This window comes from Seriola lalandi, unplaced genomic scaffold (assembly GCF_002814215.2).
Source record: "Seriola lalandi dorsalis isolate HSWRI2012SDOR001 ecotype SW California unplaced genomic scaffold, Sedor1 jcf7180002049661, whole genome shotgun sequence".
Taxonomy (NCBI): Eukaryota; Metazoa; Chordata; class Actinopteri; order Carangiformes; family Carangidae; genus Seriola; species Seriola lalandi.
In genome coordinates, this window is record NW_019520214.1 from 155,123 (window position 1) to 175,540 (window position 20,418).

The following is a 20,418-nucleotide window of genomic DNA, read 5'->3' on the forward strand; positions in this document are numbered from 1 at the left end:
ATAATAGAAAACATATGCCAAGTAATGTTGCAATTGTGAGACACAAAGCCTTTTGTAGTACAAGCTATCATAAATTAACTGTTCTAATACATGCTTCAAAATACAGTAAATTGCTTCAATGAAAAAGCATAAAAACAAATCCTTTAGTGTGTGTTCAATACGCTATTGCTTAGATGGCACAACAGCAGCTGGAACAACAGCAGACGTCCCACAGACAGGTCAAAGGTCATGAGGGAGTGCTGATTTAAGAGGAGATGAATGAATATGAATACACTGAGGGCGGCTTGGTGTTAAAGTGCAATGCTAACCAGGTGGTGTGCTTAAATGAAAAACACAATGTGCATAGTGTGTGGTAAAGAGTATGTGTACATACTTTCATGACTTGTGAGGATCAGTTTAAGATCTGGGTGACGTAATCGCATTTTGTCAAGATGAAGCAAAGAACGTGTGTGTTTGTGTTGCAACTGTACATAAGTGACAGATTACAATCTACATATCATGTTTGAAAAACAAAAAGCTAAACTAAAACAGATCTGATGAGAACAGCCAAATTTAAGGTGAGTAAGAGCTCTGGAATTGGCTTACATGCAGTGGTGCAGCAGTATTGGTCAAAAATATGACCTTCCCAACAAAATCCACAGAGATGACTTGTTTTTATATTTGAGACTTATGGGAACCATGTGATGTTTTTCAAAAACTAACCTTCTTTTGCTCTGCAGTGGCAGCATATTCATGCTGCTCCTTCCATGAAGGTTCATCTGTGGCCTCTCTCTCTTCCATTGCGTTGCCTACATCAGATTTAGGAAGCCTGAAATATCAGTAAAATACAGAGAAAGAAGGTGGAAACAATTATTACATTTATTTTTTAAGAAACACTCTTAAAAGTTACTATTACTATTAGTATTATAACCATCTATTATAACCATCATTAATTATTCACACACACACACACACACACACACACTAGACTTCTTACTCCAGTGGTTACAGTGCTAAGTACAGTTTGGCTATCACTGCTTCAACTTCAATCTGGTTTGCATCACCATGGCTACCACATAATGTGTGTGTGTGTGTGTGTGTGTGTGTGCGTGTGTGTGTGTGTGTGTGTGTGTGTGTGTGTGTGTGTGTAAGAGAGAGTGTGTTATTAAAGGCAAGCCCTGCAGGTTTATCTGGTTTATCTCTGCAGCTGTTTACATCAATGGACAACCTTTCAATTGCTCTGTAATTACCTCTGTGCTCCTTTCAGTCTGCTCAGTCTGTGTGTAAGAGTGTCAGTCGGTTTCAAGGGTGTTCTATCTGCTTGTGTTGTAGTATATGTAATATATCACAGTTCACCAAATATCACTTGACTGGTAAAAAAAAAAAACCCATAGCTCCATTCAAAAGTGTTAATGTAGACGGTCTAATAAAAAGATCTGACCACGCTGGCATGAAAAGCAGTTTGAACCTGCTTACCTGGTAGAGGCTTCCTCTTCGTCACTGCTCATTAGCTTACGCTTTACTCCGTCACCAGCATGTCTGTCGCTGCTTCCATCCTCTGTCCCATCCAGGTCCTACAGGCAGAGAGAGGGGTGAAGGTTAGGGGTTGGATTTTTGAGACGTACTGCTGAAGCCTTACACCAGCTGTAAGAAACAAATCTTGATAAGGAAGTGAGTGAATGAATAAGGCTCCACCCCTCCACTTGTTCAGAGGTCAGGGCTGTGGTTTATGAGTGACTGAGAAGGAGGGTTTTACTGGATTGGAGCAAGTATGAGAAATCTACGCACCTTGAGTACATACAGTACAAACTAAAATGGAGACAGATGAGCACTGCCAGTGCTGCATTTTCCACATTAAAGCAAAGTCTCCTTGAGGGAACCATTTTGGTTTGTTTTTATTTATTTTTTTACCTTCTGTAAAGGTTAAACATTGCTTCACTGGGTCCACTGTCTGACTCACTGTCCATATTAAGATCAGAGGGTAAGATACAGTTGACGATGTAGGGTTATTACTCTCTCATAGGCCCTTTACAATTAAAACAGTGAGTGATACATGCAAATCAAACAAAATAGTTATTCATTTTCTGCAGAAACCAAGTTTTAAGACATTTTATGATCTTTTTAATACCACATAGGATGCAATTTAATGCCTTTTTGAGAGTATGATGAAAGATGACAAGGCCTATAAACATTTATTATTGTATGACATTTTTCAGTACTTCCTAGCAGTATATAACAATAATTCCTAATGATATAATGAATTAATGTGACCTGGGTGTAGTACGCAACATAAAATGGATGGGTTGCTGCAGTAGTCAGTGTTATCAGTGTTACACAGTGTTTAGGCACACACTGATTACATAACTTACCCACCATCCCCATCGTCTTTTTTCATTTTCTTTTAGACATAAAACCCATTTGGTTATTTGTCACACTTCAGTGGTATCACTCACATTCATTCATTCATTCATTCATTTTCTACCGCTTATCCTCTAGTAGGGTCGCGGGGGGGCTGGAGCCTATCCCAGCATCTTTTCGGGCGAGAGGCGGGGTACGCCCTGGACAGGTCGCCAGTCCATCGCAGGGCAAACACATCGAGACAGACAACCATTCACACTCACTCACTCACTCACATTCATCAAGCAAAAAACTGTAATTTGTAAAATACTAGTTATCAATGCTCTGTCGTACACTAAAATTATAAAAGTGTATAAAGACAGTTTTTAGCTCTAACAGCCCACAATCAGATACAAAACATTTTATAACAGGGAAAATTAAATATTTAAGACCTTTTTAATGCGTTCTAGGTTTTTTTTTTTCAAGACTTGGAGATACACTATCAACCTGAAATGGATAGTCCTGTTTGATACCAGCTAAATGAAAGATGAATAGAAAAAGAGGGACCTTATCTAATCACAAAATCTCAATCAGTTTGATCCATTAAAAAAAGACATAATTTAAGTCTCACTTTATCTCTGCGCATCTTGTTTTAGGTCTACTTGTAGTCAGAGACTTTTTAAAACCTGGATACAGTGTGAACCCGTGCAGCTGTGTGAGAGCTTTGTCAGTAAACACTTTGCTGGTGCCCTGGGGTGACCTGGTGAAGATAAGTGGATCTCCTGCTGTGAGGAAAGCTATGTAAATCAAATGCTGTTTTTTCACAAAATTACATACGGAAGCTTACACAATTAGAGACCTCTTAGAAACCAACTGATCCTCACAGATTTTAAAGAAAGATCTTATTTTCCACCCAGCAGGAATATATCCCCTTCTGCAAAACAAGTTTTTATATACTAGTCTGGAAATTCAGTCATAAAATTCATAATATAAATGAGCTGTATCTTTCTCCTGAATTCTGCATGCACACATTTTATTGCCTCCATCCGTGTTGGAAAGCAGACACACTATAACCTCACTCCTACTTGGTCTCTCCTGCTGGAGACACTGATTCACTGGCTTTCATCAGTGACTGTGGAGGAGAAATGAGTGATAAGGGCAAAGTGAAGACAGCAAATGAGCATCTGTCACTGCTGATGACCTTCAAGTGAGAGACCTTATAATAACAGAGATGTAGGGCAGAACAACTGACAGAGAGAGAAGACAAAAAAAGATAAAGAAAAAGTTTGATTGTGAGATAGCCTCTTTGTGGGAGCCTGTTTTCCCAGCACTTTTTTGGTTGGAGCGTCTTGCTGCCATCTGCGTTCACTTGGCCAACCTTGGCACTGCTCCTGGTCTGTGAAGGCCAAGTTTGAACAGCTATTTACATCCACTATCATGAAACCCAACCACTTCTGAAACCTAACCAGCCTGGGAAAAGCCGATACCCAGCTCATTTTTAAGCACACATGTAGCTTTCCCTAAGGATTGGGGACATTATCCAGTTTTTGTTTCCGAGTGCATCTTCTGGCTCTCTAGACTTTTCTTCCCACCGATGCTTTAAGACCTCCATGGACTGTGTGTGCGGAAGTCATGACTTTGGCCAAGCCTGTATCCAGGTGCAGGACAGCTCAGAGCTGTATGGAACAGCTCAATTTGTTATTAATGGAGCAAACTTCCAGAGGGAGGTTGAAGCATACACCAGCTGCACTGGAAAGGGCTTTGACTAAAGCAGCAAGGGATATAAAAAGAATTAACCATAGACTGGTGATAAAATATGGATATAGCATCTGTGACATCACTCAAAAGATTAGACATTGATGATTTTAAGTTTGGATTTGGTAATCTGTGTGCTGTCATCTTGGCAGTTTTAGGAGGAATGAAATTTAAATTAAAAAAGGGGGAGGCTGGAAAGTGGCTGAGACACGTGTGAATCAGGCAAACATGCTTCTATGATAATTTGGGCATTGTAAATGTACTTTGGACCTGTGATCATTTAAACATATTCTACATTAAAAACAAGTAATTAATCAAGGTTTAGTTGGTACATACTATGCCATATTTTGAACCATGAAAACCTTGACAAACAACAAAGTGTTTCAAAAATACCGTACCTTAGAAAGAGACATTTTGGATGTAGCAGACGTCTTGGATGAGTCCACAGGTGTCTCATTAACTGAAAAGAACACACACAGACAAGGTTGACCATGTATGCAGAGAATTGGATCCGCACATGATCGGGCAAAGTGTCACGTTAGAATGATGGTTTAAGATGGATGGTATGTGTTTGGCCTCCACAACATGATGCACTGTCTGGTCTCGCACTAACTTTTTGTAAACATTGAACACAATCGCATGTAAACGCAGAACTCGGCACAAGACACACACACACGCACACACGCACACATACACACACACACACACACACACACACACACACACACACACACACACGATGTGTGCACTGACCTCAGGTTGAGTCTGAGAAGTTACCAGGCACCAGTGGATTCAGAGAGTCACTCTGACATAAAAGAGTGATAGTAAGATATGCGACTGTGGGATATGTGGGAGGAATACATTTACTTTGTGTTTGTGCTTATGTGTGCGAGAGAAAGAAAATAATTTCTCATGTGAGCTGTCTAATCAAAACCAGCCCTGAGAATATAATAATCTTCTAATCCGGACAAAAGGAAACAATTAAATTTAATGATATTCCAAAACAACACAAATTTCTTAAGTCAGCACACTCAATCCCATTCTCCAGCTCTAAATCTGTTTTTATTGCCTTGACAATTTAACATTTCAAGCCAAGGTGGCCCCCCTCTCTAAAGAAAACAGAGGAACAAACAAATCCAAATAATGGCATGTCTCTGAAAAACCCCCGTTCTGCACTGGAAAAAACTGCTCAGTTTAGGCCTAATACTCTCGTTATGATTTATGTTTCCATGCTCCCCTGCTGTCCAGAACTTAGCATGATTTAGTTCAGATGATGAAACATTAAGCATTGCAGACTGCTGATTCCACTCAGACTGTACTCCTTTAGTTTTCAACTCCGGTCCAATCTTTTTACATCATCATCCATCCAACATCCAAGTGAAAGAGAGGGAGAGCGAAAGCGAGAGAAAGAGAGAGAGAGAGAGAGAGAGAGAGAGAGAGAGAGAGAGAGAGAGAGAGAAGAAAAACTCAAGAGACGGAAAAACCTCCACTTAAGTTCACTGACTCTTCAATAAGTGTTTTCATCCATCTCACAAGACTGCTAAGCTTTAGCTGCTGAGAACTTTCTGGATGGGCGTTTGACCTTTTAATGGCCAATAGAGTCTGGACATATCAGAGTACATGATGAAACAAAGTAGAGTTCATATAATCTGCACAATATGTTTTACAGCAGCACCGACTCTCTCCCTCCAGAGGGAAAATCTAGTAGTATTTGCTTTGAATGAAGACACTGCACCTGCAATGTATATGGCCACCTATTGTTTACAATGATTATGGAGGAGAAAAGGGTTCTAAATATGTTTAGATGTAGCACCTTTCCAGCAAAGTCATGGTGAGCTGAAATCATTCTGAATGCACTAATGACAAACTGCACTTGCACAGTGGAAACACATCTAACTGAAGGCCTGAGTATGAAACAGTTAAGATAGCTGAAAGCTGGAGGGTCAGGGAAACCCTCGATGCGACCATGAGAGGCGTTCTGGCTCTGAGCACTGACTCCTCTGCCAGCTTGGACAGGAAGTTCCATCAGCTCTGTGTATGCACTGCCAGTGCTCTCATACTCTGTGGCTCTGTCACGCACATACTGTATCTCTATTAAAGATGAACACTGACTGTCCTTTCTTTCTCTTTCTGTATCTGTTTCTCTTCCAACCAGAAAAATACACTGTTATTTTTGGTCTCTTTTAGTCAGTTATTTTACAAACCATGTTTGACAGATAATCATCAGAGCAAAGGAAATCCCCAGTATTCAGTATTATTTTGTCTTCATATTTTTGGTCTAAATCAATGATTTGGTTTAACAGGCTAAATTTTACTCAAATGAAATAAATATATTAAATATTTCCGAACATACTGGATTTTTTCTTAAAGACTGACAAACTTAAAGTCATGTTTGTATTAACAGACCAGAAAATTCCAAGATTCCAAAAATGTATGTAGCATTTTATTATTGTTCATTTTTGTCTTCACGTTGTGGAATTAAATTCTACAATTTCTCATCATAGATTAGACCCAGTTTACTGAGATGATGGTATAGCCCATATACAGCCTATGTTGCTGCAACAAAAAAGCTCCACTAATGGCAGTGGATGAGTTAGCAGCTCAGTAAAATACAATAATCCAATAATATTTGGATACACCAGCTCTGTCATTTACTACTTATGTGTGTTCTGCACTTTTTACATTTAGAAAATATAGGAACAATGCATTATCTCAATCAGTGATTACAATGAAAAACCTTTCAACATAAAAGGTCTTAGATTAGAGAACTAGCTTATACTGTAACCTCAACATAATGTCTTTGATATTTTATAGTCTTATGACTCAAGTTTTAGTTCTTTGCTTCTTTTGTTTTGATTAGGTTTGAAAATGATTTAGACTTGTTCAACCTGACTTCCTGATTGAAGTAAAAAATGTTACACAACACTGCAACACGCGTCCTGAAATACTGACATACCTGCTGTTTGCTAAAGGTACCTTCCTATCACCCCTTTGTCGCTATCTTTTTTTTCTTGTACAATCAGGCAGTAACACACAGACAGACAAACAGACCGACAGACAGACCGACAGACAGACCGACAGACAGGCGACAGACAGACAGGCGACAGACAGACAGACTCTCAGGCTGTGGGCTCAGGTGGCTGACTGAGTCAGAAAAGCAGCCAGTAGCCCATGTGTAAACTTAACCATTTTCTTCTCTCAATAGTAGCAGGCTCCAAAATTAGCTCATAATGCTAGCTGGCTGAAACAAGCTTCCAGTGTAATTGCATACGGTCAAACATTTGCACAGAAAAACACGAGTGTATGCGCGCACCTCCTACGACCCGATCTTTGAACAAAAACTCTGCAAACACGTGCCAAACATTATCTCCCTTATTTTTGAGAAAGAAAACCATTGCCTGAGGCTCGACATAAACTTTAAATTAGACAATAAAACACGTCCAAGCACATCAATAGATCTGTTTTCTTTCACTCCTCCTCAGTGGCAGAGTATTACAAAGAAAAGGTCTATAAACCAGGTAGGTGATCTGACATCAGCAATGAGCTCAGTGTTCCTTTAACACTGAGTAATAGCGATAGCTTGAATGAGTTAAGGGATAAAGCAGTCCGTGGAACAATATAGGATGTGAGTGTGGTGTAAGTGGAGGGTTCGTCTTACCCTGTGGCTCCTTGGTGTCATCAGTTTCCAGCAGCCTAGGAGAGAGAGTGAGAGAGAGAGAGTGAGAGTGAGAGACAGAGAGAGAGTGACAGAGAGAGAGAGAGAGAGACACAGAGAGACAAATGAGGTCACTCTAACATACTGAGGTGATGACAGGATTACGCAGCTGTTACAACTGATGCTTACAAGCTTGACATAAAAATTAGTATATGAAGTCTAAATCACACAGCTATAATCCAAAAATGTACACTTAAGCCACATTTAAAAAAGATGCAACATAAACCAAACGAACAGGGATGAAGAAAGAAACTTACACTCCCTTGTACGTTATGCACCCCACAACATTTACGAAAACTGCTCTTCCAGTCCCTTGTTAGCAAAGACAGAACAGCAATGCCTGTGTAGCATCTGAAGATGGCCATTCATCTCTAAGTAATGGGCGTTAAATATGGATGGGGACAGCAGCTGCCTGTGGGGCAGCAGTGCTGATGTAACAGGAGAGGGAGGGCAGGGGGTTGGGGGCTGCTTTAAACACAATAGAGAATCGTGGTGGACATCTGGAAGGGGTCAAAGGTTATTGAAGAAGGGGAGATAGCCCCAAGCTCATCTGCCCAATCGAGATCGGGACCATTGTCTAAATAAAGCCAGGTCCATTTAAAATGCTGTGTTTCCTTCAAGTACAAAACATTGTGCTCCATTAAAATACAGCAGCAACAGTTTCAACTGACCACATGACAACGTGTCAATGAGCAGTGGCAACTGAGTTGTTTTGAGTCACTTTGTGTCTATTTTAGTGACATTTTGAAGATGAATGATTAAATAAAAACTACAGGACATTCTATAAAATATTATATCAAACACCTATGATGTAGAATACATATCTTAATGCAGAGTTATTCAGCTGTCAAACACATCAAATAAACGCTTTAACAATATAAAAGTAAGAATACTGTAGTGTGGACTATGTTATGAGGGAAAAACAAAAATATAACAAAATATTGAATCCAACTCAGTGTCGTCTAACTTGTCCTTGTTTGAGTCCCAAAACACTGTTGAAAAGTAATTTTTACAGTAATTTTAGGATTGGGTTTGGCTACCGCAGAAAGTTGTGTCAGTTTTCGGATGGACTGCCTCAGCAGAGCCTTGTCATACTGTGGGAAGTCAAAATATGCCAGACCAAGGTACTTATGGTGTGTGAATATGGTGTAGTTGGAGATGGGAAATGCGATGGAAAACAAATTGTTGGAGTTACCAATATCAGTGATGTCATACACACCAGTCTGTGGGTGTGTAATATACACATGAACTTTAAAATTAACTTATTACAGTGTCACATAATTTACATAACTTCACCCATTTAAAGCTACTGGAAAGTCTGTTTGTAGACCTTGGTGACTAAATAATTTACTCTGCAACTGCAGGGCTCAGCAACACTTCATCAACCCCACCCACACTTTGACTGCTGGCTGACGGAGAGGGGCCACACATGTTGTTGCTATGCTCCCATAAGACCAGATAAGAAGAGTGGAGTGCAGAGATTGGGCGAGAAGAAAAACAGCAATACAGTAATGGGGGAAGTTGGAGTTAAAAGTAAATGGCTTTTAGTATTCAGGATTTACGGTAAACATTCTCATTCTTGCTCCATTACATTATGGCATGCACACAAAGCATTAAGTGACACTGTGAAATAGAGAGGGGGGTGAAATAAGAGTATAGTATGGATATAATCATAACTCTGACATGGTTAAAAGATTTAGTTCTTGTTTCCTCTAATTTGTGTATTTAACTGTTGGAAATCTTGCCCCCCTCATATAAATGGTACAATAAATCTGCAATAGTTGAGCCATGTAAACAAAGATTAGGCCAAATGTCATCCAATCTTGTTTCTAATCTAAGGCTTTTGACCAGCACCATTGTGCCAGTAGCACAGCTGCTGGTATTTACTACACAGTACAACACATATGAATTTCCCATAAATGGATAAAATCTACAAATCAACTACATTCTGTATATTGTGATAGGTAACAGGAATAGATGTAAAAACTTTTCCATGTACAGTATTGTGTACAGTTAACTATGAATCCAACTCCCATTACCTTACTTTTGTATATCATTCTTTTTACTTATTTACACTACTATGTGTATAGAAGCATGATAAGTTTGCACAAGTACAGTACCCTGGTACATACAGTCCCTGCTACATACATTTTGCGACGGCTGCCGCCACTGCTTCAGAATATTTTGAAATGTCATGTCATTACACGACTCCGCAGAGGTGCAGTCTTGCTGTGGCCTGCTGGTTTAGCTCAAAACTGGCCAGACGACCTGCTTGGTTCGGCTTTCCATACTATCCCCCTGCATAATACAGTGAAATATTCATTTGATGCAGCGGTGACAGACTCAGATCAGACACTGAGATTAGAAAAATACAGGTTCATAAAGCCACGATGCTAATAATCATTAGCAAAGCAGTGTAGAAATCATTCAGCTACTCAGCTACTCACCCTCCGAGCGCCACTTTCAGTGGTTAAAATGACAAACGTTACTAATTAATGTTAATTCTGTCAGTAACATGATGTCAGGCCTAAATTAAACTTGGCTGTTGTCTGTTTGTGTGCTCGCTACATGCTGCTCTTAGCACTTGTCAGAGATAAATTGTGAGGGAAGAAGCTCCACTCTGTAACACTGCTGTACAACCACAAATTACCTGTGAGTGTTTTCTTTAGTTCATACAGAGTGAGATGTCTTCTTTCCCGTCATATCACTGTCAGGGTGGCATTCTCCCAACTGAACTTTCTTTCATATCATATCAGTAATTTAAGCTTTTTGACTACATTTTTGAAAAACAGCCTTCAGTATTTGTTCAGTATCAACATTGTGATAACTGTCAAAATAACAATTATCAAATAAATGCAGACAGAAAAAAATACAAAAAGTGTACTTTTGGTATTCAAGTCAATTAAATAATTTTGCTTGCTTCCATCATTGAGGGAAAACACTTACAGCCCCCGCTGTTGAAAAAAATCATATGTACTAAATTTTTGTAAATATTTAATATTAAAGGATGAATTTCAAGTGACATTTGTAAATGTCAAAGTGAAGTGTTTGGGAATGTCACCATTCAAGTGTGACTTTACGCGGGGAGGATTCCTGTCTGCCTCAGATAAACCTGTTGACAGACAGTTTTCATTATCACTGGGACAGCTCAGTTCCAGTTTCCTTCATGCTATTTCTGTAACAGACGCACACAAACACACTGCCTAACAAGGCTCAGTGAATATTTGCGAAGCTCTAATCATAAAGTACATGCAAGTCAGCCAGGAATCAGGGATATACTGAACTGATATGAAATTCAGAATGAGCTGTAAGGATACTTTGAAAGAACACAAATATCTCCAATCACCCCCTGGAACTGATGGTGAAAGCATAATATACAAATAAACCTCTTATATATGGTGGGGGGGGGGGGTCAGCCGATGAGTTTGTGTGAGTGTCACCGAGTGCCACAAGTGTGCCTGTACACAGGACTGCACAGCTGGAATTTGACATGCAGCAAACCTCATAACAAAACTGACAAGATTAGTAGATAACATGACAGGCATGTGAGACAAACACATCAACATGTCAACCCGTCTTCGTGCTCTCTGTAATTAAAAATGTCATCCATATCTTTGTGTGTGACTTTACTCTGTATTTTGCCAAATATTCATTCTGCTGTGGTTAACCGATGCTGGAAGAAAACAGCTTCTTTCCCACCGCACATTGCTGCAAAACACAATTTTATTTAAACTTCCTCTATATCCAAAAATAAGCACAAACCTTATGCTTGAAAAGATTTATGATCTGTATCCATTTCAACACTAAATTTTGCACTGAAAAAATGAAACACATTCTGATATAAACAGGACGATATCCAAAACAAACAAAAAAAATACATTTCATTATTAAACTAATACAGTTTTGCCTTGAAAGATTATCAGATAAGATCTGATGAAACTTTGTTCTGCGTGTACTGCATTTATTTTCAAGGTTTATTAGAACACAAGACATGTCTTTCCCAGTCTTATGAAGTAAACGGTTCTAACAAGCCATCAATCAAATCGATCTAGATATCTTGCTTCATTAAGCACAGGGCATGAAAACTTGGCAAAGCTCAATTTCCCTCCCCCCGCAAGCCCCAAACTCTGAAATGATCTTAAAGCCCTGTCCACCTCAGTTCTTCGCTCTCTATTGTCATTCCCTCAGGCTGTTTTTCAAAAAGCAGACAAGAGCAGACAAGTCTGGCTATGTGCAAACAGCAGGATCCCCTGCTTGATTACAGCTGAAACATCCCCAGACCCACGACTGGACATGTCTTACTCTATGCACAATTCTAAGAAAAGCATTCCTGGCAGCATATATGAAAACTCCAAAGTCTTCCAAGTCATCCTGACAAGACCGGTTTGTTATTCCCAAATGTGCTAAACATGTGAGAACCCCCAGATGACTCTAAAGTGAACCAAAACAAGCAGCGTGCATATCATCACTGCAAAGCATACCATGGCAAAATAAATGTGGCAGTTCTCTGCCTTGCACGCATGGCCAATTTTGGAAATGTTAGCAGCCATGTTTACTTCAAACAGAAGATAGCACTAAGTGGCCTCCAAATGTGCAGACTTGTTGCCTCCTCTTCACTCATTAGAAGCCAGTAAGCCATTTTACAATAACCTAATAGACGTCTTTACAAGCTGCAAATGTTCTCTAAATCAAGGAATACCTCAGACAGAGCTACTGTTCAATGGCAATTTTTGCGTGGATCTGATCATTATGCTCCAAGTTTCAGCAGATTTATTTGTACGTCATGTGTGTATAGACTGTATAGCTATTCATTACTCTGTCCACACTTACGGCCACGGATCGGAGTTTCATTCTTTTATGGATGTAATATGAATATGTATGTAAATTACTAAATCTCATCAGCGTCAGTGAGCCAATAAGCATGTAGCATGCTAAGACCAAAATCCAATAATGCTGATGATTGGCTGTTTATTTACACAAGCATGTTAGAGTATGTAAAGAGACCAAGCTTTGAAATAAAACGAAAGTAAAACTAAAATTTGGACCACAATTTGCATCGTAATTTTCTTTTTGTTAAAATGGATTTGATAAAATTGGAACAGAAAAAAGTATAGTTAAGAATTGGTATCAAAGTGAAGGTGTCTGCATCAGTAACGATTTTCGAATATTTCTGAACAATGCCTTGCCCTATCCGTACTCTTACCCTAGTCAAAACTGAGATACATACAAGAAAATCTAAATAATAAATGCTGATTTTATTGAAGTCTATTCCTGAGATGTTAGCCTGGGCCACTTGCACTCGCATTCTGAGTCTCTATGCCAGGTCAGCTTAGTGTTTAATGTCTACGGCCAAGTTTATGTCACATTGAGAACAACAGTGTCACTGGTCTTGCACAAACAATGAGTAAAAAGGAGTGTGCTTTTGTTTAAACTTGTGAAATGTTAATAAACTAACCTGAAATGAGAGGTCATCTTTATGGAGGAGACAGCTTCTGATTTGGAGGATAAAATTGCATCTGTTTTGAGGTGAGTGGTAGCCTCTTTTTCATCATTAGTTTGCTCCACAGGTTCTACTACTTTATTCCTGAGGCCCCTCCTGCTATATGTTGGCTCTGCTCCATTATCCTCATATTTTTCCTTCTCCTTGGTTACTGAAGACACAGTTTCGGATGTGTCAGCAATTTTCCTGTCCCTGCGGACATATTTGGAGGTGAATTCTTCTGTGTTGCCATAGCGCTCAGCAAGCTCCCTCCTCCTCTCTGCTTTGTAGCGGGCAATTCGCTCAGCCTTGGTCTCTGGGGCTGAGCTCTGCAAGGTGTCTATTCCATCCATTATGCAGTTCAACACTGTTTAAATGATAAGATTCAAATTTGCTTCTTCAACTGGTATGGTGTCCAAGTTTCTTGTAGATCTTCCTCGATAGCAATGTCTCACTCCATCAAAATCACCCCAGAGCTGCAAACAAGAAAGGAAGAGATCATTAGTGCGTTATGATTGTAGAGTTCAATGTAAGAAGACAGGCTCTCTAAAACTGTGTAAAATCAGATGTACCGAGACATTTACCTCTCCAGCTTTCATAGGAAACTGCCTTAAATGTAGAGCTCCAAGCCAAGCTCTGCCCTGCCCCAGCTAACCCCCCCCCACCGCAGAGACACACACACCCCAGCTCTGCTCAAAGACAGCCGACCACCACAGCGAGACTCTCATATAACCTCTGTTCCATTGACTCACATGGAGCCGGCTGGAAAGAGGGAGGAGGAAGTAAGAGAAAGTGAGAAACACACATCAAATAATATCTTCATCCCATTTTATTCCTCACTTAGTTGAGGCTTTGTGCCTGGGCTAATCACCTCTTGAACATTATCCCACCCCATAATGACTCTGTATTTACTACAAACACAGTACATGAGAAAGTCTAGATTGCCCTTAAGTGTGAGTGTGAATGTGTTTAGTCTATATTTGTGCGCCTACTCCAGTGTGTGCAGAGACTCTGGTATAGCCTTCCAGGCTCTTGTGTACCTGAGAAGGAAAATCTGTTAAGCATCTTTCCACCTCTTGCACAATAAAACATTTTCTATTTAATAACTTTTCACTTTTCAATACCAAGCGTTAAATTTAGGAGGTAAAAATTAGGAAGCTGAGTTGAGCTCATTTTGTTCCATTAAGTATTCACAGAGTAGAAAACCACACATGGCTGAGATGCAGAGATTTGAAAATTGCACTTATGTAAATGCATCACCAGCTGACAGCAGCAATGAAAACTGTGTGTGTGCAGGTTTTCACTGCTCCACACCAAGACGTTTTTCACATCACAAGTATGCTTACGATGCTTTGGGGCTTCTGTCTGAAGAAAGCCAAACAGAAGAGAAGGAGATGAATAAAAAGGAGGTATATTTATGTTAGAGAGGTTGGGGGGGGGGTTAATGTAGCCCCCTGTTTTCCATTAAATGGCAGGGCATAAGTTAATTCAGCACCCTGGTTCTCACATTTATAGCCAGGGAACAGGGGAAAAATATACAAGATGGTGCTTTGTCTGTAAAGTGTTAGTAATTAAAGAGTCAGGAACAATGAGGGAAAGTGAAGAATGGGTCAAGTCAAGAGGGACAGGAGATGTGAGACTGCCCTGGTCGTAAGAGCCTTTTCTGTAATGATGACAAGACTGAACAAATCTCAACTGCATCCCTCAGACCCTTGACCACCTGCTGGGCTATAAAAACCAGCTCAGAATTAGGACTCTCGGTCCATTTCAAATTTATGGCTTTGAAAAATTAGACAGGAAATCAGTGTGTGTCAGGGGATGTGTGTGTGTGTGTCTGTGTGTCTGCGTGTGTGTGTGTGTGTGTGTTTAAGTGGTTGTGTGTGTTTCAGTCTTCACCTTGACCTCTCCTATCCCTCCTCCACCTAACATAACGGTTCTTGACTAAACAATAAGGGACCACAGTGCCTCCCTTGTGTAAATTTAAATGCAGTTAAACCATAAACTGCTAGACTATTACATGTTGTCCATCACCTGTGGGAAATATATGCTCTAACCTATGTAGAAAAAAATCACCATCTGTTTGTTAAATGAACAAATCAGTACAGTTCATTTCCATTCCTGTTAGTCCAGCGAGCAAGTATCCATAGCCAATCAAACAGCCAGAACAGAAACTAGAACCAATTCTAGGAAGGTAACCAGGATCAGATGAGGCTAAAGCTTTTTAAATGGAGTTGACAACAGGAAAACCAAATGGCCAATTAAAAAGGCAAGCCTAATCAATTGGTAGTGGTAAATCCATTGCTACCCAGCTTCAAGCCTTCAGGAGCTCCACAGCTTGATAAGAAAAGGATGTCACAGGAGATATGTTACATTTTTGCTCTAGGGTTAAAAAAGTTAGCATTTCAAAAAGGTTTGTTTTGGTTGTGAAGTCCATCAAATAATAATGGTAAAAAACTCAGATTGAGGCAACAGTAAATTGTGATGCTCCCTGACCTATCTTAGGCAAAGAGCCATTTTCCTCATCAAAAATGAATGCAAAAACTTTTGGGTTTCAACTGAATGTCACTCCAATGCCTGTGAATTACCTTATGAAGGCAAAACGATCCAGAGTTTGGATGTTGATTTCAGGACTATGCACAAGCTTACATAATTCACCTAGGTCATTACCTATAAAAGGAGTGCTAAACAGTATGCTAAAGCTGGTCCATAGAGACCCAGAACATCAGGGCTGCTTTGTTTGGAAGCTGCCTCTGTTATTTTAACAAGGGGGACTGAAAACACAGTTGTGAGTCATACTTTAAAAATCATCATGCCTATCAGCAAATGTGAACTCACCCAAGAATATTTGTTTTGGTAGGAGATTTGCACAGCCACAATAGCCAGAGGTGCCATTACCTATTTATGGTTATTTCTTCAGAAATACAGACAAGTGCAGGCAGGCAGAAACCTGCAGGACCAAAACACAACAAGAGGGCTCTGAATAAGATCAATTGTGCAAGTGCGGATTAAGTACATGATGATAAAGGTAGTTTTGGAGGGCAGAAACATATTTGCTTCCATTAGTATCAGACTGAAGTGGAGAAGCAAGCTTGTTTGGTCTGACTGCACTCAATGTGACATTTAACACAACTGAGAAGTTTGTTGATGGGCAGAATGTGGGAAACATATCTGAGCACACACCTGGCTTTTGTTTCACTGACGACAGTGCATCTGTCTTGCTCAGTATGCAGTTATACCAGTCCGACTTGCCAATTCATGCGGGCAATATTATTTCTGCTCCTCTAGGGCATGTAAACAAACTGAGTCCGTCGTTTCCAATCACTGGAGTGTTATCTGACCTTTTGTTGCCCGTTGGGAGTTCGTACTGGCTACAAGAGGAAGATCTGTCTAAACAGAGGCCAAATGTGTCACTTCCTGGCCGTGCCCCATATCCTTCTTCATAAAACCCCATTAATCAGGAAATGTTACTCATAAACCTGGCAAATGTCCATTTCTCTCTTGAGACAGGATGGGTAAGGGCAGTGAGAAAACTTTGAATGGGTTCAAAAGCCAGACATCCCCTTTGCACTCAGTATCAGATTTACTATCATAATTTCCTCTTATAAGGCAAAGTGCTCTGTGGTGGTCATATTTCAAATATTTACTTCTCTGCAAAGAGCACCAGTCATTATAAGCAGTTACTTTAGATTATATAATATCTGTTTTAGGCCTACTAACAACTGCAATAAACCACAAATGCAGAAGTTTCAACACGTGAGGCGGTTCAAAGATGATTTAAAATGTGTGAGGGGAGTTGTTGAGTTTATCTATGTCCACCAATCCAGCAGTTCAATGGCTTCCAACCTTTTTGGTCATTTGTCTCCCCACAGCTTTGTCAGATAAACTCAAGCACGCCACCATCAACACCACGCTTTATATTCCAAATATGTTCATTTGAATTGGTTTTACACTGGATGTTATTTCACACTATTCATTATATAAACAATGTGAACTGTTGATGTTTTAGGTTGGTTGCATTTGTATTACTCCCATTTACCAGACATTTAAACCATTCATCTATTACTTTTAGGTAACTAATTGCTGTTTAATTCATTAAACCAAACTATTTCAACCACTTATCCAATACATTTACTTATTTATCCAATACTTTTAGTAAACTATTTCTACCATGTATGCTTATGCATTACTTTTAGCATTTCAGACCTCTCTTCTTGCTTGTTACCTGGTTTCCACATACACAAAGTACCCTCTGGGTGACAAGCACCCCTGGTTGGGAATTACAGACTGTAGTTTAACAGCATCTATGGTGTCCTTATACTCTGAATGTGTTGGTGTTCTGATTTAACACAGAGGTGAGAACTTGAAACTGACTAACCTTCAGACACAGGAGGTTCAGTAGAATAAGAAAGCTCTCAAAATACACTATCTGATAAGTCTTGTTATGCCAACACAAAGTTCTATCAACATCCTTGTGTACACCAGGAACACAGCAGCTCTCAAAGCACAGAAAAAATGTATTGTTGCTCAATAGGAATTGTTGAGGCAAGTAACACTATGAGGAGATATGCAAAAAAGGTTAGAACAGGGAAAATTGAATTGCGCAAAGTTCGTTTTAACATTATGAAATGTGAATCAAGTAAAGCACCTGAAAAAAAAAATCCATTCAAATTTAATGATTTCATTCTTACTCATAGCCCACTGATGTTATTACAACAGGAAACAATGGGAAGCAGGCTGCTTATGGAAAAAGAATACCTGTCACACAGATCCATAGGGAGGACACACACATTAACTCACTGATTCATTCCAAGACAAGGGCCAGCCAGAAAGCTGCCTCAGAGGCAAAGGTTGACCTGTAGCCCACCAGTGTGTATTTTTTCAGAAATCACGTGTCCACACAAGCGGACAGAGCAGGAATGCAGGCTACACCCTACTCATAAACAGTGGATTTGCATGGGAAAGGTAAGGGATCTTGACTGTATAAAAACATGAAATCAGGGGCTTTTTCATAAAGTGAGACAAACTGAAGCTTGAAGAGGCAAAGTGATACCTCAGTCACTTCATTGGCCCAGGACCAAGCAATGTTCATTCAAGCACTGTTTAGCAAACATTTAAAAAGGACAGACCGTCTGCCATTTGGTTCAACCACCGAACCCACAGCTCTCTGTAAGTCATCAATTTAATGACAGGGGTCACAGCACTAATGGAAGATATAGAGCTTGCAACTAACAAATTACTGTACAAACGTGTCAGCAATTTTTCTGCATTTACTTTACTGGAATTCCATTGTTCTGCATCATCTATATCATTTTTTTTAATCTTACCTTGAAACTCTAGTTACCACCACATAGCTTCACACCTTAACCTTCTAGCATTTTGACAATTCTTAGGTTTACAATGGACACCTCAGTAAAGTTGTAGTCACACTTGAAAAGGACACTACACGAGGTATCTGTTCGGCTACAACAATTATGACAACATTTTGCCACTGGAAACCTTCAGGAATCCACATAAAGAAACCACAAGGATCAGAGAGTCTTTAAGACATCCATTTTCCTTTGCTGCACAAAAAAACAGAGGAGGCAGTTAAAGATATAGCCAACTCCTGACACACATTCTTCCTGAGGGAAGAAGGTGGAGAGTGGAAACTTTGCTCCACTGAGAAAACCAGGTGCCAGTGTAAAAACCGACTGCCGGTTCTTCGGCTGGTGTTCTGAGAAATTTTCAGCCACGTTCAGGAACCATAAAGGAGCAAAACAAAAGATGGAAGTATCAAGTACTCTTGAGTGAAGAGGCAAGTGGCGGTTTCACTGCATAGAGTATCTGAGTGACTTCCTTGCTTTGAGGTTCGGTCACATAATGACTATCCCAAATCTCTGTGCTCAGACAGCCACAATAAAAATCTTATTTATGGTTAAAGGAAGATGTAATCTTACCTTTATTCTGTACAATAAGCACCCAGTAAAAGTGACATACCAGGCTACTGTTGACTAATAATCAAAATATTGTCAGGATAGCTTGTGTCCTTTGATTTGTACAGAAAACAGCGTGTTGCATGTTTGTCTGCATGAGTGTGTGTGACAACGACTAGGTCATGTGATCAACCATTGAAATCAGATAGGCCTAAGTATGGTTCACCAGTGCCTAATCCAATAACTCTATCTTCCACAAACTGGACATTAAGCATCAGCTTCCAGCCGATCTATTCAACCAAACAAATGCATCAGAAAACAGCTGGAGAGGGGTGGGGTGGGGTGGGGGGCGGGTCCAGGGTGTGTCACACTTTTTTAAGCCACCCTCACACAACAATCAACCACATACTGAGTGGTCAATGTGTCTCTCATTAAAAAGCAATCTTTCAGCATTTAAGACGGCAGCATTAAGTTTTAATTGCATTTGTAGACGCTCACAACACTTCATCCTGTTGAAACGGGCCCCCACTTCCAGAGAACTTCAAAGGGTGATTCCGACAGGAGGGGTGTGTTTGTCTAACATGGCAAATGCCCTTCTTTCATATGACTCAAATCTTCCCTGGCTTTCAGCTGCAAAGAAAGGAGGAAAATGGGGGGTGCGGGGGTTGTGGAGTGACAGAGGAAGGAAAAGCAGAGGAAAGAGGAAAAGGAGTATGAAGGGTGGATGAAAAGAGTCCAGAGGCAAAGAAGAGTGGGTACAACAAGAGAATTGAGAGAGCTGCAGAGGTCAGAGCAAGTGGGAAAGAGGAAAGGAGATGGAAAGGAGTCTGGAGAGAATGGGCTTTTGTGGGGGTGGATGTGATGGCTTTGTGGGGCATGTGTCTCCACGGTGCCAAGGGGCCCCAGTCTGGTGGTATGGGGGCGGAGGGAGGACAAGATCTGCTGCTGCTGCAGAGGAGGAGGAGGAGGATGGGGCAAAAACAGGACTGGAGACTAATCCATCTCTCCCTCTCCCTCCCTCTCTGTCTCCCCTCTCGTTCTCACATAGACACAAAGTCCCTCAAATCCCTTTTACCAGAAGTCCTGCTGACTGTAACCAGTCACCCGAAAGGCAGTTGACATAACACCCCCCTGGGTACTCATGCCTGCACTCTGCTTTGCCTTAGTAACTGACACTGTAAAAACTGTACTGACCTGCTTGAGGCAGAGCTACGATTGCCACCAGGCAAAGAAAGAGTGCT

The 20,418-nt window shown here is 40.3% G+C and overlaps 1 protein-coding gene across 1 annotated transcript in view; it reads right to left on the reverse strand.

Annotated features, from left to right (window-relative positions):
* svild (supervillin d) overlaps window positions 1–20,418 on the reverse strand; it is a 45,344-nt gene that overhangs the window by 18,482 nt on the left and 6,444 nt on the right. Inside the window, exons 2-6 of the mRNA XM_023398583.2 lie at window positions 13,242–13,741; window positions 7,730–7,764; window positions 4,470–4,531; window positions 1,456–1,553; window positions 703–808 (exon numbers count right to left, since the gene is read on the reverse strand). Coding sequence (XP_023254351.1) covers window positions 703–808; window positions 1,456–1,553; window positions 4,470–4,531; window positions 7,730–7,764; window positions 13,242–13,618 — 678 coding nt within the window. The 5' untranslated portion in view covers window positions 13,619–13,741. The remainder of the gene's footprint in view (window positions 1–702; window positions 809–1,455; window positions 1,554–4,469; window positions 4,532–7,729; window positions 7,765–13,241; window positions 13,742–20,418) is intronic.